The sequence below is a fragment of the Triplophysa rosa genome, linkage group LG24 (genome assembly GCF_024868665.1).
Source record: "Triplophysa rosa linkage group LG24, Trosa_1v2, whole genome shotgun sequence".
Lineage (NCBI taxonomy): Eukaryota > Metazoa > Chordata > Actinopteri > Cypriniformes > Nemacheilidae > Triplophysa > Triplophysa rosa.
This window is the reverse complement of record NC_079913.1, coordinates 5,799,145-5,821,368: the sequence shown is the minus strand read 5'-3', so window position 1 is coordinate 5,821,368 and position 22,224 is coordinate 5,799,145. Positions and strand designations below refer to the sequence as shown.

Below are 22,224 nucleotides of genomic sequence, written 5' to 3'. Positions count from 1 at the left end.
CCCCCACATACAACTTCCACACATTTACCAGAAATCAGCTCACCTCCTCTTGTTCGCTGGTGCAGACCAGTTTACAGTGTGAATGCATAACTGGAGCCTGATTTGTTGCTATGTGGGAAAGCACATGTCCCCGACGGCTTTGAGCCGTACTGGAAGCTACATGTTAAGCGTTCGGTATATACACTAACTTCCAGTTAACAAGACTTTCTACTGCTTTAACATTGTAACAATGAGTACAGGTGCCTCATTTGCAACCATTATAACGGGAGATGTTCGACAGTTCATTTAGAATAATGAAGTTACAATTATTTATTGACTTATTGTTTGTTTTTTGCGTATTTAATGACATGGTGACCTTTCAGCTAGAGCGTTAACCCGTATGTGGTTCCACATTTTTGCAGCTAACCAAATGTGTTTTATAAAACCATTGTTTGACTGTAAAAATGATGTAATGAATCACATTTGAGGCTGTTGTAAAATAAATTGTCACGCTTGTGAGCTCACATTAATATGCAGAGTTTCTATGTTGCTTGGCAACTGCAAACAGCCTCAGTTAAAATAATAAGCTATATTGCTATATTGTTTAGCAGAAGAATTGTTTATTCAGATTATCTTTAATAATATCTGTAACTGTTTATTGAAAGTGTGTTGCTCCTTCAGAAAAGCATTAAACCACTTCAGCCCAGTTTGAATGTGATGTTATGAAGCTACTTTTCAAAAGTGGCTTGCGTTTTATGTGCATTGATAATTCAAGGCAGTTGAGTAAAAATATAATTAAAAATATTAGAACAGTAAAATCTGATCAAAAGGTTGTTTTACACAGCCTCGGTTATAAGCACGGACAGGAGTTGGGGGAGATTGGGGGGCTCCAAATATGATTAAAGAGTTTTTTCTTCCTTTCTCCATTCTTTCTTTCACCCATGTCACACATGGTAGCGCTTAGCTGGTGCTTAACAGCTGAAGTGTCTGCCGCACTAATGAATGGAGTTTGGCTCATATAACACAGGCAAGGCTTTCGCCTCTGAATGGCAGCAACGCAGCGACTTGGGAAAGGAAGAGGGTTATAAATTGTGTCAGTTAGCCTCACCAAATAAAATGAAGCCATGTGGAAAACGAAATCCATTTCATTCTGAAAACTGCCTGGAGCTAAGCGCCTTCCCAGCCCCCTATTCAGTGCCTTCCTTTCTCAATCGTGGTCATCCCGACGGCAGCTGTGGGACGTTCACTGTCTGAGCACATGAACGTTTGTATGCAGAGAGAAAAAGTAGACTAAAAAGTAAAAAAACGATATATTGCTAATAAAGTTGACTTAGAAATGCAAAAAAAAATTTTTTTTTAAAGGGGGGATTTGGTCATAGGTATCAGACAACTGGTTTATTTGAAAAACATTTTTTTAATTAATTTTATTATTTTAGGAATTTAAGTTAAATATAATAGAAAACTTAAAAACACACAAAAAACAATATATATTGCCAATAATGTTGACTTTGAAATGCAAAAAATGCCCAAAAAAAAGATGGGGGTCTGGTCATGGGTGTCAGACAACTGGTTTATTTGAAAAAAAACCATTTTATTATTTTAGGAATTTAAGTTAAATATAATAGAAAACTTAAAAACACACAAAAAACAATATATATTGCCAATAATGTTGACTTTGAAATACAAAAAATGGGGGTCTGGTCATGGGTATCAGTCAGCTGGTTTATTTGGAAAAACAATATTATTTTAGTAATTTACTAAAAACAGATTAAAAATAAATGGCTTGAATGCACAAAAAAATAATTTTGTTTTTTGCGTGAGTATTATGTGCATTTTCTTGATAACCGATTGAGAACTGTTTTGCTTCACAGGAAGAAGAGGAGGCGGAGCCAGAAGAGGACTAAGCAACCACAGGATTTCACCTCTACCTCATTCAGCTGTCAACTCTCTCCAAGGGAAAAGACTGCCTTGACCACTTATTATTGACTTCCCACTTTCGTTTGTTTATTTTATTTTTTTCCTCATGCGTTTGTTTTGGTTTCGTTTCGTTTGTGATAAACACACACAACACCTCAGCGCGTAAAGACGTAAATGCAAACAGACATCTTGCAGATGACAATTGGAGCCGCCTTGCTGTTCCCACTTCAGAGTGTCAAACTGCTGTAAGCACAGAGGCGCAGGGGTTAAACACACAAAATGTGCTACAGCGGGCACACTTTCTTCTTGACTGATGTTTCTACATTGGTTGGGAAGATACAAACCGTATGGTTTTGTCATTTGGATAGTCACAACATGTGGTGCTTCCTAAATCTGGGTGGAGCCTTATACGGACATACAGTTTATACAGTACACACAAAGAGCACTGTCTCCACAGTACCATACCACCAAAGACAATGTCAAAACCGATCATTTTTCTGTCTTTAGTGTACACACTGAAGCACTAGATTAGCTAAGTAATGCAAAAATATCCCAGTCATTTCTCCAAAGGCTAATATTACATGACATCTTTAACACACTTGAGACAAACAAGTGTGAAATGTTCAAAACATTTGATTTGGAAGGATAATACTCTGTCAAAAATAGTCGCATGTAATGCAGTGGTTTCACCAAAATGTCAATGAGCTTTACAGTATTCGCCTTAAAATTTCAAACAAGGCCTCCGGCTCTTCAAGAAGGTTAAAGAAATACTTCACCCAAAAATGAAAATTCTGTCATCGTGGATGGACGCACCCTCATGTCTGTTGAAAACCATTGGATTTTCTGTAATTAAGTGGACCACTGAACAAAGATGTTTCTTTTTGGGTGAACGATCCCTTCCCTATTAAATTAAAACTTGACACGTTCTTACAAAATTTGTCGCGATCGTTAAACGCCTCCGTTTCAGAATAGCTACATAACAATGACACAGCGTTCTGCTGTACATATCTTTGCATCATTGGCTTCGATTAACTAACACACGTGTACATGATTGTGTTTTCTCTTCTTTTATGGCATAGCTTTAAGGACATCATTTCCGACGAATAGGGAAAGGGAATCTCAACTCAGTCTGGTTCAAGACCTAAACCTCAAGAATTGCAAAAACCACAGGAACAAAACCACACTTTACCTCATTACGCAAAAAATACCTGAACAGCAGTGACTGTGTGATGTCGGATCTGTCGAGTGGTATTCAAAGAATCTTAACGTACGCGAGCACTGTCACCAATGCAATGTCTCCTTAACATTACGAAGCTACCTCTGATTTCCGCGACCAGCTCGAGAGACACGCGCTGCTATACAGTTCTTATTACAAAGCAGGGAATGGCAGTGAGTGCCAATATTCAAAACGAACCTTGAGCATGAGAGGCGAGCGAAATGTTTTTGTTTTTGTGGATCGGGCAGGTAATAATCGAAATCTGAGGTCTGTTTGTAGTCATATGTCGAACTAATCATGCAGCTAAGGGAAAAGAGTACTGTGTCTGTTTGTTTGTTTGTTGTAGTTCATTTTCTTTCATTTTTTCACATTAGTGTATATATCTGACATTTGTAACGAGACACTCTGCCTCTACAACCGGGATGTCTGTTTTACATTTTTAACTTAAATATATATTTTGTACTGATTTACTCAATGGTTTCTAAGGATCAAGTGCTTGTATGACACTAAATGAAATTTTGTTTTGAATGGATTTGTTTCTTTTCCGTTTGATTTCTCTTCTCCACTTTTGCTCTGAATCGATTTCGTTTTTGTTTCTTCTCTATGTACTATTCAGATACGTACCTCAAAAAAATGGATAAAAATGGACTAATAATCAGCTGACAAATACCTACCTCCAGTCTTGAAAATGGAATCATTTTCGCTTGCTTTGTTTTAATATGAATTCAATCGAAAGCATATTGGAACTGCACAGGATCCTGTTTTACAAATGTTGGAAATTGGAATCTTAATTCAACTGGGGGAGAAGAACGCTGATAAAAACACGACACGAGGAAAACGGCTTGAAACTCATTTCAGGTTAAAAAATATTTGGGTTTTGTATATTGCTTATATGAATATGTTTTTTGAAAAATTAGTAGATATTGAGATATACTTGATTAGCGTTTTTGTGTACTCTACACAAATGTGATTTTCTTTTCCCGTTATATGGTTCAAACAGATGTATATGTACTGCTTATTTAGTGAAAGAATACACCTTTTTTCAGCTTGTCGCCATGGAAATCATGGTATTCTCAAAGTAGGCCTGAGGTAGAATCTCAGTGGAAGCTATTGGAACTGTTGGCATGCCCCTTTGAACTCACAACGGCATGACCGTCTTTATATGCGGCAGCTTGGCTTTTGCCACAAACCATCATTTAAGTGTGACTCAAACACTGTAATGCTACTACCTAAATGGTTACAGTTCTCGTAAAAGCGTCATGTTAGTTATCCAATCGGAGCGATTTTTTAAATCTTAACAGTGGCTTAAGTTGACGAATGGCATGTCTCGGCTTTGCCTTCTCACAACCTCAGATTTGGCAGTGGTTGGATTCAAACACTGTTTTGAGATCAGTCGGTCTGACTCTGCTGATTGCAGAACAGCGTGAAACCGCAACTTTTACACGCAACGGGCTTTATTGTCTCTGAGGTAAACCTTTCGAAAACTTGCCATAGTGTTCAAAGATTTCCTATGTTGGTTTGAATGTGTATCCGTAAGAGCCACTGTTCACAGGCTTTCAACTCTGGGTGTCTTAATGAAGATAAAGTTGTATTTTGTTGACAAAACGTTCTAGTACAATCGAATACACTTTTCTACCTCCAAGAGGGCCTCTCGTTACCTCATTTTTCAAACTTACTATCTGCTTAAATTCAGGTGCCGGAGTTCAGAGAGAACGTCATAAATTTATATATAAATATATATTCATAGTTTATTTTTGTGTGCGGGGGATTTTTATATGACTGTACCTCTATGCCTTTAAGTCACAAGTTAGCAAAGACTGGATATTTGACTTTATAAATGCTGTCTTACGTTATGCAATTTTATGTAGTTTCTGCAGCTGTAGAGACGGAGAATGTCACTAGGTGGTTGCTATCTCAACTTTCTTCACTTGATGTAACTTGTTTTCTAACAATTATGGCTGTTTCACATAGAATTGCTGTTTGTGATTTCGCTTAAATTTGCTTGCTTGTTTTAAAAAAAAGGACAAAAAAAAGAAAACGTATTACAAAAAAGTCCTCTCTATACATATCCACCTCTTTGTTCAGCACAATAAAAAAGGTGTCTGTTATTGTTGTTGTGTATGAAGTTAATACATTGCATGTTTTACTATGAAGTGTTTGTTTATTATTTTTTTACGGGGTCAAAAATGATTGACCGGTTTTCAAACACAAACAGTACGCTTGACCAAAATTTTTTTTTTGGCTGCGACAGTCTTCTTGGACATTTTGACTTCACCAAAAGTGATTTTTCACAAGTCCTGTACTCTATGTGCATCATAAAGCTTTGAAATCAATTCTGAAATGTAAGCGCTATTGTGCTTTTATATGGAAAAAAAACTCTTTGTCCTCCGTAACATGGAATTGCAGTTGACATACGATTCAGTGGCCAGTGTGGCGTCTATGTATGTTTATGCATTTATTATTACATTCACTTTTTTGATAAGTTAGTTAATTTTTTGTGTAGTTTAGTTCATTCTACGACCATATGCTGTATCTATACACATTTAAAGTGTGTTACAGGAATAGTTTACCTTCAAAATTAAAAAAATCTGTCATCATTTACTCACCCTGTTGTCATTTTAATCCTGAGTGATTTTCTTTCTTCTGCAAAAAAAGAAGATATTTTGAAAACTTGCTAACAAAAACCGTTGGTCCCCATTGACTTCTATTGTATGGAAACAAAACCAATGCAAGTAAATGGGGACGTAAATGGGGATTACTAACATCTTTTGTGCTCTGCAGAAGAAAGAAAGGCATACAAGTTTGAAATGTTTTGAAGGTCAATTATTCCTTTAATAGTAAGTACAATTCACCTGATCTAATGATCTTAACTGTTTTCTTAAGCCACCGATATAACTGTAGTGCTAATCTCATGTAAGTGCACACTAAAAATACTTTATATGCTAGAGATGAAACTTTGGTAAAAGTTACATAATATACCTTTAAAACTGCCAGAGACCATGGGCATGTTTCTCATACTTAATACCTGAAGTGAGTATTTGTTTACGCTTAGTGTTATTGTAACTGCGAGTCCAGCGCACTTCCACATAGTCTTGTGATTGATGAATCATACGTTGCTGTGTCTGGCTGGTCGGAGCACTGAAATAAACAGAGTAATGTTGTGCTTGTCAGTGTTTATCCACTTTAGGAAAACCAGCTCTCAATTGACTTACTTATAGCTGTCTTTGTGTATTAAGCTGTGAAAACAGTATTTTAACATCGAATAAAATTAAGCATCAGTTAGTCAACACCGAAGTGTCACCGTGTTTAAAGAAAACCCATGGCAAAACACTGCGGCTGTATGTTCAGAAATAGAGAGGCCAACTCCCATGTATGGAACTTCTAGGTACACAATGTTACGGAATTTAGACTTTTTTCCCCTCGTCCCTCCCCGTTCCTCTTCCACAGGCTCTTCCCAATTCCGAAGCATCTCTTTAACTCCAATTCTTTGGTGTATTCACGGGGGAGACGTAGCCCACCCTGGAGCCGCTGACCTCTGCTCTATAGCACAGTCTGTGAATGGGACGGCGGCCCTACTTCAAAGCCCCGCCGTTCTCTGCGCTTTGACAGGGCCCGTCACTCATTCCCCCCACACCCCTTCGTCCCGAAACCCCCACCACTTCTGCTATTTGCCTCCACCCGCTGCCATATAACCAGGGTTTGGTTAGCGCCAGTGTCTGCTGTGAATATGCTTCGTTATTCCTTCAGATTGACCCAAGTAGCGGAATTTGAATTGGGTTTAATGTCTGGGTGGAGACGGAGCTCACCGCTACCACAACCACCTTCAGAGGTGGTCTTGTTACCTCTTCCGTGTAAAGAGGGTCTGTTTTAGTGTGAGAAAGTCTTTCCTGCACTCTTATTAGCATATCCAGCTGTTTAAGAGAAGGCCACTGAGAAAACTGGTAAACTTGAGCTCAGTTTTTTAGTTGATGTCTAAATGCATTAAAAATATCCCCAAAACAAAATAAATGTATTCAAAAGCTAAATTTAATTGGTAAAAAAACGAGAGAAAAAAATAATGCTTAAAAACATTACATTAATGCTGAAAAGAAGAAACCTTATTTGCAAGTCAGGTATGAGAAAAACCCTCTATGAATCTGTATTTATTTATATAAACGATCCTAAGTTATTGCTTTATTTTTGTTTTAAAGATGTTTGCATATTTATACAGATTTTGCTGCTCTGTCTTTCACACTAAAGGATGTCCGTCCACTCTGCTGAGCAAATAAAACACGTTTCCCGTCCTCGCTTGTCTGTGTGCTTTTGAAGAGAAATGGTTTAGACTTTGCAGTCTGCCTCGGATCATTTTAAGCCCAACAATCCTATATGCACATATCATATTATAGTCTTATGTAAAAACCTTTGAATTATAAATATAATATAATTGTGCCTATATTAAATATTGTGTAAGTGCCGATGCTTCATAATAATGTTAAAAGGACAGTACACTGAAAATGAAAATTCTTTTATCATTTACATGTGTGGCTTTCTTTATTCTGCAGAACCCAAAAGAAGATATCTTGAAGAATGTAGGTAACCAAACAATATTGGTCCCCGTTGACTTTCATTGTATGGACACAAAACCACTGAGACATTTCTCAAATTTAAATATTACGTTCATGAAATATGAACAAGGTCCCTTTTGCAAGAGAAGAGTAATTCTCTGAGTCATCATTCAGATATTAAAAGTGTTTTCCAATTCCCAAGCTCATGTATCCTGTTTCTGACCCGAGCATCATTTTAATTGTTGTAATTGTGGTTGTTTCAAAAGTTTTAACTTAAAAATATGATAAAGTTGTGTCCGGCAGAATGATTAAAACAACATTCTTCCAAATGGTTTATTGATTCCAGCTTGTCCAGCTGAGGAACGTGACTTGAGAAACACAGATCCCCCAAACTCTTACGATGGCACAAATGTGTGTTCTGTATCTGTAATGTAGTGTTTGTTAATGGTGTCAGTGTGAAATATCTATAGATTGTTTGGGAGCTGAGGATACAGTGGGTCTGGAGGGGTGTGGTTTCAGTTTTTCGGGGTGGCTGGAATGGATGCTTCCTGCAGATGAGTGTTTGGAATGACTCGTCTGGCTGTGAGGAAGGCCAGAGCTGTCTGCTGCATTGTTCCACAACAGGAGGGTTAAGGTTCGCAACATTATTGGGCTCAGTCAGGGTTAACGTATGTCTGAGGCTGAGCACACACGCTCAGTGTTACAGAGCTGTAAAAACAGAGGTAGACGTGTTCTCTTTCACATACACAAATGTATACATGCCTAACTAACAAAAAAGTCATGCAAATGAACCACCGCGCCTTATTTGTAGCGTGTTGGGTACTATGTTCAAGTAAGTCCGATATGCGCAGATTAGGTTATATTTGATGCGCAATGATGACTCGCGAGTTGAGTTTTCACGCTAAATATGCGCAGGTTTGGCTAGTGATCCGCCGCGGTTGGTTTACACATAACTGTTACTGTTATATAAACGCATGTCTATGATCTATGTTCTTACATAATGAATGAACAGTATTCTCTTTAAAGACTTCAACTGGCACGTTTGTTCCAAACTAGCACACTTGGACGACCCTGGTCTCATTCATGCCTTTCAAGAGCGTAACCGCTTCATTCGAGGTGAGTCAGCAGCAGATCCGTACACAAAATACTACAGTGCTGAGACGTCTGTAGACTCTCAATGGGACTCTGACATATGATCTCCTTTCATTCAGAAGGGCCTGTTTATAAGAATGAGTCACTGGACATCACAACTACAGGCTGTGTAATCCTGCCTGCTTCTCCTTCGAATGTGTAGCGGGTGCGACCAGAGGTCCGGTTTCCCCAGCCTGTGTGTCAGAGCCCCGCTGTTGGCGAATCTGAGCTGGCGTTCAGCGTGGGATGTCGGAGGTGGGCGTGTGTTCTTCTGTTACAAAGCCAGCTGTTACAGGCATTAAGGCCTTACTCCGGCTCGCTTTTTAATAAGCATTTCCTGTTATTTAATAAGTTGACAGCAACAGGGTAGTAGCCCAATTCCACGGGAAACTTGCACCGTTCCAATATGGCGGACCACGGTCGTATAGCGGCCCATAGAAACAGCTGCTAGTGCGGCATCTAGTTATATAAATATATGCTGATTTTAAAGGGATAGTTTACCCAAAAATGACAATTCTGTCATGAATTAATCACCTCAAGTTGTTCCACACCTGTATTCATTTCTTTGTCTGGTTGAACACAAAGATGGATGTTTGGAAAAATGTTAGCAACTGAAATTTCTGGGTCACCATTGCCTACCTTAGTAGAAATAAGTATTGCGCAATTTTTGTTCTGTTGAACACAAAGGAAAATGTTTTGAAGAATTTAGGAAATCAAACAGTTCTGGGGCACTTTTGCGACCATTTTAATGGTAGTCAATGGTGCAACAGAAATCGTATTTGATAACATTCTTCCAAATATCTTTCTTGGTGTTCAATAGAACAAAGACGTTTATACAGGTTTGGAACAACTTGAGGTTGAGTAATTCATGATAGTATTTCAATTTTGGGGGGAAATTTCCCTTTAATATTATGGAAAATGCGCTTTTTATGGCGTGCGTGTCACCCTGAAGCACCGTAAATTACTGCGTACTGTGGATGGCCAAACGACGATATGAATGGCATTTTAGACTGCATTTCAAACAGCGTTTCTGCAACTAAATTCAATGTCACTGTCATTTTACCCATGCACGTACATTGAACTTTGTATTATTTTTAGTGTATATTTGTGTAGTGACAAGCATTAAGTTCCACTTAGTGAATCAGCCGATGTGAATCCGCATTTGTTTACGTTGTGTGACTGATGTGCGTTTGTACGCTTCTGTTTGAGGGCGTGTCCGACCGAAGTGTCACACACACCACTGACTCACGCCAGCGGTCCTGACTCATCCCACCATCACCAGCACCATAGGCTCGCGTGCCGGCGACATAATCCGACCACACTCGTACAGTCATTGAGGAACGTTTTCCCCTTCCTTCTCTCTCTGTTGCTCTGTGTGACTCATCTTGGTTTCATTTTGCCGCCCTCCTCCCTTCACCACCCATCTTTGCTCCCCCTCCCTCAGTAGGCCTACTCTATCTCTTCCTTCTTTCTCCTTTCTCATTCCTATCTCCCTCTCTTTGCCTTTCCTTCCTGGCTCTGTAAATGACCTCATTTTAATGAAGCCCAGACTTGGCTGGGACACCGAACCGCATGGCTGGAAGCTCCCTTTCTCTCTCTCCCTTTCTCTGTTGTTGGTGCTCTAATCCACCCTGTAGTTCAGATCTGGCTTTCATTCCCAGAGCTAATAGAACCGACCGGGAAGTCTGGGAATTCTAGAGTAACTCCAAGAATTCCACGACAAATGTTTGATTGCGTTCCATAACTTGTGGTAACAATACCACATGTAATAAAACTCCTTCCCGACGCTCCTGCTGCAACATCGTCTCATAAACCAGGATGAAGCTAGCGTGGTTTAAATGTCTGAGAACTGCAAATCTGGGATTCCGAACCTGTAAATGCATTCGACATTTGAGAATTTAAACCATTTAGAAACATGTAAAACGAATAAGCATTTAAGATGCAGTCTTTATAGGCTAGTAAAAAGGCAAATTTGGAATAGTGATCGTGTTAACTCTGTTTACAAAAATAAAGAAGCACGCAACATGCTCTCAGGAACATTCTCAAACATGAATCATCAGGCTTTGCACAGACATGTAGAGTTATTAAAGAAAAAGATAAACATACCAAATACATAGTGAAATTGAAACGTATCACGCACATTGTTATTCTGATCATTTGTAACAGAATGATTTATACTCTTTACAAAATAGAACCATTGCAGCTAGTTTTGTAAGTGTTCTGTCTGTTGGCTCCCCTTCTCTCAGTTACGTCACCAAAGTAATATATTTTCAACAGACAAACTTGAAGTCTTTGCGCCTTTAGGTAATTGCAGAAAAACATTTTTGAACATTTTGTTTTGGTCTCTGACCTCAGCTTTTTTGAGATTGTGAACTACCACATGCACAACTGTCCCACTCGGCTACAACGCAAACTAGATTTGTGGCATACTCTGGGTAAAGCTGTTAGAAATAAGTCAAAACGTGTTGTTTTTCAGTTAGTTGTTACATTTGAGTGATCTTTATGTGATTTCCTCTATTTGACATTAACTAAAGGTGCTAATAGACCTTCAATTACAGTTTAAGTTTTGTGTTGGATAGGCTCATTAAGTAAACATAAGACGGGATCATTAGATTACATTTTAACCATTACATTTTACAGCTTACCTATCCACATCAAATAAACATTAACGTGTCATTAATGTCACAAATCAGTGGCTCAGATTTATTCCTGGACAGGTTTTAGTTTTGCTTCCAATGCTGGTACAAGGCTGACAGCAAGTGGACAAAATGTGCCATTGCAATCTGCCCTATATTTTGAAAAATCCAGTTGAAATCTAATCAGCGTTTGACCACAAAATATGAAAAAAAGCTAATTTTATTCTTGGTTTAGACAGAATACTGGGAATTTACTATAGCAAGTGATCTAGATTTTTCCCTGTATACGTCAGCAATAAAACACATCATAAACACATAACCCTGTTCTCACGTGATTTCCTGGAGATCTTGTGCCTTGAAATCTACTTTCACTTTTGTTTATTCATTGGGCGCAAAACATATTTGATATCAAATTAAGTTGCATGATACTAGGCCTTTATTTTGATATCCATTTTTACATTTAACTTTAAGGGTAAATTATGGAGAATTAAATCAGTTTTCCCTCGAGTTCAAATAATAATTATTAATTTAAACTTTGTTTGAATGTACTCTTTTGTTCGGAGTGTGCTTGTGCTATCTCCAATTTAATTGAATATTTTTTTATCTAATGCAGTGACATAAAAACATTACAAATGTGTCAATTGTATGCTATTTATTCATCAAAAGGTGGATCAACATTAAGAATCGGAAAAGTGCCCAGGCTGGTAAATCTGCTTTGGCTTCAATCAAATATGCAAACAACACACAAGAAAACGTCCTTTGTTTTAAGCTGAACTTCAACTAGGCAGTACAGTGCATATAGTGGAATTTTATAAAAATTTTCCCAAGCCTCTAATATTTAACAATAAAGATCTCCATAAAGCATAGTATCATAATATTGTGCTTCGTATCCATAGTGATGAAGAATTTTGTGGCAGGGAATCTGACATCCTCGCCAAACCACAATTCATATGCTTTTCATATAACAGCCTGGACTTTTCATATGGCCATAGCCTTACAAATAAGAAGAAGGAATTCACATTATGCTTCCCATTCACAACATCTTTGATGCTAAATATCCATTGGATTAAAGATTTATGCATTGGCATAAATCGAATGAATAGGCCTGGTGTACTCAAGATAGCATTTCTAAGATTATTAGAAAGAAAGGTTAGATGAGAAGAGAAATGTTAGAAAACACGAGAAAGATCATGTTTTGAGTAGACTCTTTAGAATGACCTTTGGGTTATTAGCAAGATTTTTGTGAAAGTTCTTTTTTAATGTATAATAGAAAGGTTATTTTAGATGGCCACCATTTATTCAATTTTCCCACTACTTAAAATCACTTTTAGATGCTAGTTTGTCACTAATTTTGTTGTTTTTAAGTAGGCTACAAATCTTTTTTTATTCAAGAACTTTTAAAATGTATGTGTAATAAATGTACACTAATTATGAATATGTTAAACTACATTTTATATTATCACACTGCTGGACACTGCTTGTCTTTTAATGTTGATTATTGTTTGTGTGTTTTAAGAGTATTGTTTGACAATTTTACAGTTTCGTTTATCTGACGCCATTTTAGCTTCACCATTATAAATATGACATATCAATTGTTTTGGTTGCTGTAGGTTTACATAATGGTGGACCGGTTGTGTCGGTGACAAATGGGAGTGGTTTCATTTGGTAAGTTTGGGTATTTCCAAAGGAAGCCATATTTACCAGACCAATGCAACTGCCTTTACAACCTCCCCTGTCCAAATCTACCCGACAACACCACGTAGCAGTTTTTCTACTGGCTGTTTAGGTTTTGGGGAGGTTGTACTGTAGAGTGCATTTAAGGTTAACAGTGAAACACTTTCGATATTGAGTGTGGAAGATCTGCAAGCTGAAGGATTCTCTGTCTATTACCCAAAATTAAACAGGCCACAATGAGAGAGCTTATCTGTTTTGCGCTGTTCTGCCTTGTATTTGTCACCGTACAAGGGAAGATTTGTAAGTAGTTTATTTTTGAAACTATTATTTTGCTACTGTTTTCTAGCGTTCATTTCAAGTGGTGTAAAATGCACTGTTGTTGATGTAAGAAAGCCAAATGAAGGTGTTATTGCTATTAACATGTTATACATAAAACAAGAATATTTATGGGAGCAACATATTTAGTTAACTGCATGCTTACAACAAATATTGCCAATAGAGAGGTTGTGAAATATATAAACAGATCTTTTTGTAATACATTCTTATTGTTTTCTGTTAAATAAGTTTGCATTCATTATTTGATTGATATTTGTTTGATAAATAATAAACAATACTTCTTTTGTATTTGGTCAGTTATCTCATTTCCGCGTTGTGTGTTTGTATCTGTCCCCAACCCTTTATGCGCCCCCATTGCTGATTGTATTCAAGTTTTGAAGACTCTTATTTACCTATCCTATAACACATTCTATGATACCCTTATTTATTTATTTTTCAGCCAATCCCAAAGTCCAGGTGTACAGCCATTTTCCAGGAGAGTATGGAAAAGACAACACCCTGATCTGCCATGTGAGCGGCTTCCACCCTCCTGATATCGCCATTGACCTGCTGAAAAATGGAGAACCTATTCCTGATGCCCACCAGACTGACCTGGCTTTTGAAAAGGGCTGGCAGTTCCATCTTACCAGGAGTGTCGCCTTCAAACCGCAGAAAGGAGAGGAGTACACCTGCAAAGTTCGACACATGGCAAATCTAAACAACTACATTTGGGGTGAGTGTTGTTTCGGGATTTACTGTCAAATAGTGTTTTAATTCAGTCTCATTGTTTCATAATACTTTATGTACTGAATCACTTGTTTTCCTACAGAGCCAAACATGTAAAGTCAAACATGTAAATCCAACAAACCCACAAAGAAGGTAAGTGGCAGCGAAGTATTTTTGGATTCAGTTTCTTGCATATATCTTTTGCAATGTAAAGAGGATTAAATGATTGTTTCTCCTTTCTTAGGATAATTTACCATTCGGACATTTAACATCCTCTGCATAGGTCCCTTTCAAGATCCAATATACATACAAATGAGGATGGCAGTAAGCTGATAAAATTGATCTTTTTTTGAGCCGACTTAAATCAACTTAACGTTGTTCTACATTAAATTAAGGTTTATACTCAAAGTTTAGCTGCTACGTGTTTCTGTATGGGTTTGATTTCTGGTTATTTCACTTGTTTCATTCCTCTCTTTGTAAATGCTGTATACAACATGCAGGAGTAGACGTTTTAAAGTTAAAGTGATGGGGCGATGGTTTTGCTTTTTTGTGATTAAAGATATTTCGTTTGAAATATTTTTTCAATTCTGTTTTTAACCTAGATTTGCTCACATGTTTAGTAAATTAATATCACTATAGAACATAATTTGTACTGTTGCCCCAGAGGAAATATTGTAATTTTTAAGATGGGACAATAAAGTTTAGAAAACTTAAAAGAACAATTGTGTTTATTTGCTTCAAATAGATGACATGTCTTGGTTTATAATTCCATTAATGTATGTGTTAACTGATATATAAACGGATAAAAACCTTTGTTATTGGTGCTTTAACAGAAAATAAAAACGGTATTAAAGTAGGACTACCTAAAACATTAATGTCTGCTTAGCAACTGATCAACCATTTCAGGGATTGGATAAAAACCAGTGCCAAGCCAAGTTAGTTTCACTTTCAACACCAACAAAACAGGTGATGGATGTAGGCTAAATGGGAAGATAAAAAGAGATACGATTTGAACGTTTGGACTATTATCACATTTGTTTGTTATTTAGTGTCAATCCTTCGTTGCGTTGAGGTTGAGTAATGTGATTTCCCCTAAGACTCACTTCTTTAATCCTGAATATAAACGACACAAACAAATGAGGAACATTCAGATCATGTAGTATAAACAAAAGTGATAATGCAACAAAGAAGCTGACATCATCTGAAACATAATTATGGAATTCACCAGAAAAACAGCATGAGTACAGACCTATAAGCAAGGTCTTATAAAGTATATACATGTTTTATGAAAAATTCGTAAATAAGCTGTTTGTGATTTGCAAATACATGAATATGGCAGAGGCAAAAGCTGCACTGTATTTTCCTAAAAACAGCAGACAAATTTGCTAACAATTAAATTTATTATTGGTATATTGTTACTTAATGTGATTTCAACAAACAAGCGCATTTCAACCACATGTGTTTCACATTCTTGTGCAGTTATTATTTGTGTCACTGCAGTAAAGTGTCACTCTTTTTTAGGATTTTTAAAATATTTGTTTTAGCACAATATGAGCTTAACATAGTCATATTATTAAGATAAAAAGAAGGAAGAACGTTACTTTTAGTGCTTGTAAAGCATTGTTTTTTTCTTTAAAGTTGGTTTCAAAAGGTTATTGTATAAGTTAAAGCAGGGCCAGCCCAAGCCTTTACGGGCCCTAAGCAGAATTTTATTTGGGGGTGCCCCCAATACAATCGACTATTGTCAATGTTTGATTATTTGCACGCACACTTTAAACCTAACACACCCAATTCTATTAGTTGTAGCTGGGATGTAGGAATGTCATAAAAACATATAAACCTTGCATTAGTGTATTGTGATTGTCAAAACATTTGATAATTTCATTACTTCTAGTTTTAGGTGAACTGTCACTTTAAATTATGAGCACAGACCATACAAAAGTTGTGGAATTTATTGTTCAGTGCATTTAACTATTTGCAAAGATTTTTATTCATTTTGTTATTTTATTTTATAAACATTTTAAAGCCACACAGCCCTTGAGGATGATTTAATCTTTTTTATTTTTTTAATTAGTGTATTTACTTGATAACCATTAAATTAATTTACAATATGCACACAATACCTTATCCCAAATAAAACGCTGAATTGACAGATAATTATAAATTACATCATGTAAATGACATATTTTTTTAATCTAAATCAGCATTTTGTCGTTTGCATCAGTGAATACTGTCAGATGTTCATTTCTTTCTATCTACACTAAACAATTGTCAAATATTGAATGTTTTTAGTCACTTACAGTAAGTCGCGTGTTGCACAGCACTCTTTCAACTTGCGTCTTGCTGAACAGCTGCTGAAGACGTGACAGTAGCTCCGTCTTCTTTGATTTGATTGGTCACTGCTCGGCTCTGTAACCAGTAACTCCCGCCTTCTTTCATTTGATTGGCCACCTAAATTATTTTGATGTTGCAATGTTGCATTTAGTCAGTAATTTCACAAATTTTGACACACACCACAGAAACAATAGTGGGTACGGGCCCACGTGAGAAAATGGATGTGTGTTGTGAATATATCACAAAAAAGCTGTAATTTCATGTGCTCATAGTGGCGGTGAGGTCCTAAGCAGCCGCTTAGTATCTTTAAACAAATTCTCTGAAAGTATTTCTCCTTTATGCTCCTTTTGTAAAATTGAAGAGGAATCTATCTTACACTTATTCTTCCAGTGTCCCTACTCTTGTTCCTTCTGGACTGAGATTTCTATTCTTTTGTTTAGTTGTTTTAACAAATTGATACAGATTACTGAATCAATTGTTTTTATATCAGAATTTTTATCAGCTGATGTGAATTTTGATCATACGTTAATTTTACTTTGTCTTTTGGGAAAATTTCATATTCATAAAGCCAGATCAATGCATTGTAAACCCTATTACTTTGCTTTTTCTGCTGTTGTAAAATCCCTATTTGCTTCTTTTCAATACATGTCTAAACCTCTGAATGCTAAAGCTATGAAAACTTTTAAGATTCTTGGAAATATAATTTCAAAACTGTGACTTTATAACATAGTTTGATTATGATTGTTATGTGCCCCTCTCTTCTTTTTTATTATTATTTTCTTCTTTCTTTTCTTTGTATTGTAACATTATCCCTTCAATAACTTTGTTATTATATTTTTCCTCTGTTTGTATTAATGCATAATATTTACTGTTACTTGCAATAATTACAATAATAAAAAAATAATAGTAAAAAAAGCAGCCGCTTAGTTCTCGTAGAGGGCGGGATTTAGAGATAGGGACCAATCACAAAGCAGCATCCTAAGTGAATGAACCAATCAGAAGTAGGGGAGTCGTAATCTCACGGGGAGTCGAATTTCGGAGTTAAAGTCACTATAGCAAACGTTAAGAATTTGGTTTACAAAAACAATTTCTGTTTGTGGTTTTGCTTTCCAAATCATCTCAATTTGTATGTAACGGCACCTTATGACAGCACCCAGTATTCACTTTTGAGGAAGTGGGCGGGGTTTGGGAATTTCCGAGTTGTAGCAACAGGTGTCTACGCACGAGAGCACTGTTAAGTAGTTCATGCAATAGTGATGAAACAAACAACCAAACACACTAGAGTCTAGACTCTAGATGAAGAACAATGGCAGGTAAAATAAACCCGTCGATGTTTCTCTTTGATGTCCCGCCACTGCTTATGGGCTCTTTTTGTAAACTGATGGACAGTGGAGTCGACGGTCTCGGATGGCGAGATTTAGGTAAGAATAATATTTTCTATTTTAATCGTTTTTTATCACTTATCAAAACTCATCCTGCTGAAAAATCGAAACCACCGAAATTCTAATAGATTTATTGATTGCAATAACAATTGTATTGATTTGAATGAGAACTACAAATGTACAATGGATTCTTTTGTGATTAAAATTGTGCACATGACAGCTTCCTCAGATCTTCCTCTGAAATGCGTCCTCATCTTCCCTACAGCTTCTCGCATCCTTCCCAGTCTCCTGGATGTGAGGTGCGTTGAAACGTGCTCGACTGGAGGGAAGAGTCCCACTCAGGAGCTCATGTGGTCGTGGGCCCAGCAGAATAAAACGGTGGGGGATCTGCTGAAGGTTCTGGATCAGATGGGTCATGTTCGTGCTAGGAGTCTTTTTCAGTCCAAAGGTGAGGAGAAGCGATCATCGTACATATCTGTTTATTTTTTTTGTATTGATGCTTTCCCTAACAATAATGTACAACAGTAACAATTTAAGTTGCATAGTTACAACAGTTTTTATACCAAAACATGCTTATAAAAATAAGACAAAGAGTCTGAAAGCTTGCACTGTGTTTACATGCTACGACAATAATATTGAAGCTTCCTTTTTTAAAACGAAAGAGGATATGACTAAAGTATTGCTATGGGTTTGAATCATATACTTTATCTTAAGAGGAAGCAGTCTAATCTAAATATGAACTGAACCATGAAGCAGAAAATACACAGCGAACCACATTACCCACAAACAGTTATCCCATCACACCTATGCTGTATATCAAAGTAACCAAAGGCGTTTGAATTTGTTTAGATTGGTGTATGCTGTGGTCATCTTCACCTCCTCTTTATCCCACGGTAAAAACTGATTTACTTATCTTAACCTTAAGCTTTTTTCTGATGATGTTTTTTTTAAATGTGAGTTCAATGGATTAAAGAATGTGGTTCTCATCAGCACTTTTTTTTGCTTTTTATTCAGTATCTTACAGACAGTGAAAACTCTTTTAAACCATCACCAGTTCATCCACAATCTGTGTATGTTAAAGGTAAAATACTATATGAAAATGACAAGCACATTTGTGTTTGCCTTTGAATGAAACTTCGCAAACATTGGACGTAGAAACTTTTACTTCTGTTTTGGAGTGGTTTCATGATGATAGTGGTCTGTCCTTGTAGATTTCCTCTTAACCTTAGGTGTTAATCTCATGACCGCAGGTGAAAAACAGAAGTATCTCATCACTTACTCAGATGTCACAGAGGGAACAAGAAATTTTCACCATGACTTAAAAATTGGTGGTAGCGCTTTTGCAGAGGTCTACTGCGGAAGATGGGGAAACAAATCGTTTGCTGTGAAAGTTTTCAAGCAGGTAGCGGCTACTGATCCCAAACTTTACATTGTGAAATATTTCAATGATTTAGATCATTGTTTTGAAAACGGCTGATCAAATTGCTTAACTTAACTTTTGACATAGGAAAATAAGGCTGTTTGGAAGGGATTGTGGGGAAATTTTACCAAAGAGATTGAAGTTCTACAACTGTAGGTTCACTTAGTTTTTAAATGATTGATAATATTGAAAGGAATAAATAAATCCTGTTCTGTTGTAATGATCTCCGATTAGAAATTTGTATCTTCTGTCTTCTCAGCTACCAGCATCCTCATATCTTGGAGCTATGGGGCAGCTTTTCACAAGATGATCGATTTTGTTTAGTGTATCCGTACCTACATAATGGATCATTGTTTCAAGGACTTCATGAGGTAATCCATCTTTTCCCTTTCAGAGCGCCATCTTAGTTAATTGTAACCTGTTTGCTTATAGAAATACAAAGAGTTCTGAAACAGAGATCTGCAACATAAGAGGTTTTCATATGCTAGTTTGAAGTATCTTTACTATTGTGTGTTTTAAAGGAAGTGAAGAGGCCTCTGTCATGGCAGGAGAGACTTAACATCATCAAAGGAACTGCGAAAGCTGTCTATCATCTACACACTACACAACCTTGCATGGTTATTTGCGGAAACATTACAAGGTGCCACTGCGAAGCCATAACAGCCTCTTAGTTGTGTTTTATCAGTGTTTCACATCTGAGCATTTTTACAAATAACACTTAAAAAAGGGCTTATACACTTCTGTACATTTCTGGTATGGGCTGTGTGAAAGGGGCTTATTTCCTTATAAACGTGTCATATACTCTTGACCTTATCGCTTCTGGTTTTATGGTTTGTTGTTGACAGTTCGAACATACTCTTGGACGAGAACCTGCAGCCCAAATTATCTGATTTTGGATTAGCTCACCTGAGACCCCACACGGTCAACCAGAGCTGCACCATTGTCATGGATACCGCCTCCTGTAGCCACCTCGGCTACCTCCCAGAGGAGTACATTCGCGATGGCAAGCTGTCCGTCAAACTTGACGTTTACAGCCTTGGCATGGTGAGTTTAACATGCTTTAAAACCCAAACATAGACGTAAGGCCTCAGCCTCAGCCTTGTTTTAAATATGTTCATGTTTGTAGGTTATACTAGAGACATGTACGGGACAGAAGGTGATACGAGAGTCTGCAAAGGGCCCGTTTTTGGTAAATGTGATTCTTTGAGTATTTTAGATATATCATAGAAGTGTACTGTTCACTAATATCAAAACTGTCATTTTGTTTTTAGAGAGATGTAGTGAGATCAGTATTTGAGGAGAAGGGCTGCGTGGATGCCTGTCTGCGGTTCTTGGATCCCAAAGTGGAACATTGGCCTCCTTCTGTGGCTCTTTGTCTGTTCCGAATCGGCATAGAGTGCACAAGCAGCAGAATGCGAGTCAGGCCCGGCATGGATACTGTTAGTAAATATGCTCACTTACATACTGTATAATGCATGAGTGCACAATATTCCAATTATTATGTTGCTTGTTGTACAAATAAAGAAGTGTATTCAACAAGTGGAGTATGTTGTGTTATATGATTTAGGTGCTTGAGATGTTGAGCCAACTTCTTACAATCCCTGCACCTCCTGAGGACCAACCACATACACTGGATGATAGGATCTCTCTTCAGGCACCCTACGGTGCCCATGGTCTTGCTGTTAGCATGCCTACAGAAGACGATGAATTATACAGCCCCGTGGAGGAACATGAAGCTCGCAAAGTCAGCAGACTGGCGGGACCTTGCGAGTGCAGTCAGTCCGAGGTGACTTTCCTGAGTGTCGGAGAACGTTGCTCCAATGAATCCCTACTGGAAAGTGACAATGCGTTTTCAGCAGCACATAGTTTACAATCAGACGTTTCTCATGCGGATTTATATGGGAGTTGGCCTGTGGAGTGCAGCTGTACCGCTGACGCAGAAGCGCAGGGATGCGAGGACTGTTGCGCTAATGGCTTCAATAACTCTGTCATATGTGTCACTATAGGCAAGTAGCAAAAGTGAATGCAATATGTGTTATTTATTTGTCTTGGGTTATGCTTTGGTTTGCTTTTGAAATGAAGTTATTAGCATATTACTCTCAATTCTATCAAAATATTAACAAAAACAGAATGCTTTTTTTTCAGATGATGGTGACCAGTCCTTTCAGGATGATATCAAAAATCCAGCAAAAGAGAAGATAAGGAATAAAATTCACCTGTACAACCAAGGGTTGATAAAAACAGAGGAACTTCTCTCTCTAAAGTCAGACTGATGCATTCAATAAATGGGTCTTATATTTATATTAAAATGGACTTAAAGAGATTTTAATAAGTGTACTATACTTAATAAACACATTTATAGTACTATACCACAGTGAAGCTCTCTATCCAGCAACTAAGCAGACATGTAGAATGTTTGATGTAATTTATGAAGAAAATTATGTGCAGTGTTGTCTTTATTTTATATAATTAAATAACATGTAATAAATGACATGAATAAATAATAAATGTTTCTTAAGGTAGTTTCATTGCAGATACAAATTGTATTAAGCATGATTAATCTGTTCATTCAAATAAATTAAGGCGTTCCCACATGCTGGGTTTTTGAGTGATGTGATTGGCTGTTTTTGGAGTGTTTATTTCTAATATGAACCGCCAAATACAAATTTGAAATCGAATTATTCATCAGATCAGAATGGAACAGCAACGTTCTCCCGCTCAGTTTACCATAACTGGTTATATTTTACTGAGTCAAACGAAGATAATGTTTCAGAAAGCGAAGATAAAGAAGCGGAGACTTTTATTTTGACAAGTCGCGTGTTACACTCACTGATCTATATAAATGACTGGATTGCTCATGACGTCATTACACCGAAGCTACCGCGCCGCCATGTTGGTATGCCCAAAGTTATCACGTATCAATTATAAAACAGTATATCTGAAGCCTCAC

The 22,224-nt window shown here is 37.2% G+C and overlaps 3 protein-coding genes across 3 annotated transcripts in view; all 3 read left to right on the top strand.

Moving 5' to 3' along the window:
* Window positions 1-5,592, top strand: part of hmga2 (high mobility group AT-hook 2) — a 32,896-nt gene extending 27,304 nt beyond the window's left edge. Inside the window, exon 5 of the mRNA XM_057324892.1 lies at window positions 1,851-5,592. Within this exon, the coding sequence (XP_057180875.1) occupies window positions 1,851-1,883 (33 nt within the window). The 3' untranslated portion in view covers window positions 1,884-5,592. The remainder of the gene's footprint in view (window positions 1-1,850) is intronic.
* A 7,663-nt stretch (window positions 5,593-13,255) lies between these two features.
* On the top strand, window positions 13,256-14,860 carry b2m (beta-2-microglobulin). Its single transcript, XM_057324359.1, has 4 exons — window positions 13,256-13,397; window positions 13,873-14,145; window positions 14,242-14,291; window positions 14,383-14,860. The coding sequence occupies exons 1-3, from the start codon at window positions 13,334-13,336 to the stop codon at window positions 14,253-14,255; spliced, it is 351 nt and encodes a 116-aa protein (XP_057180342.1). The 5' UTR covers window positions 13,256-13,333; the 3' UTR covers window positions 14,256-14,291; window positions 14,383-14,860.
* A 122-nt stretch (window positions 14,861-14,982) lies between these two features.
* irak3 (interleukin-1 receptor-associated kinase 3) lies at window positions 14,983-21,880 on the top strand. Its single transcript, XM_057324358.1, has 13 exons — window positions 14,983-17,893; window positions 18,120-18,302; window positions 18,704-18,747; window positions 18,869-18,935; window positions 19,105-19,256; window positions 19,362-19,426; window positions 19,534-19,645; window positions 19,796-19,914; window positions 20,120-20,318; window positions 20,401-20,463; window positions 20,546-20,713; window positions 20,842-21,280; window positions 21,420-21,880. The coding sequence occupies exons 1-13, from the start codon at window positions 17,779-17,781 to the stop codon at window positions 21,545-21,547; spliced, it is 1,854 nt and encodes a 617-aa protein (XP_057180341.1). The 5' UTR covers window positions 14,983-17,778; the 3' UTR covers window positions 21,548-21,880.
* Window positions 21,881-22,224: the final 344 nt, after the last annotated feature.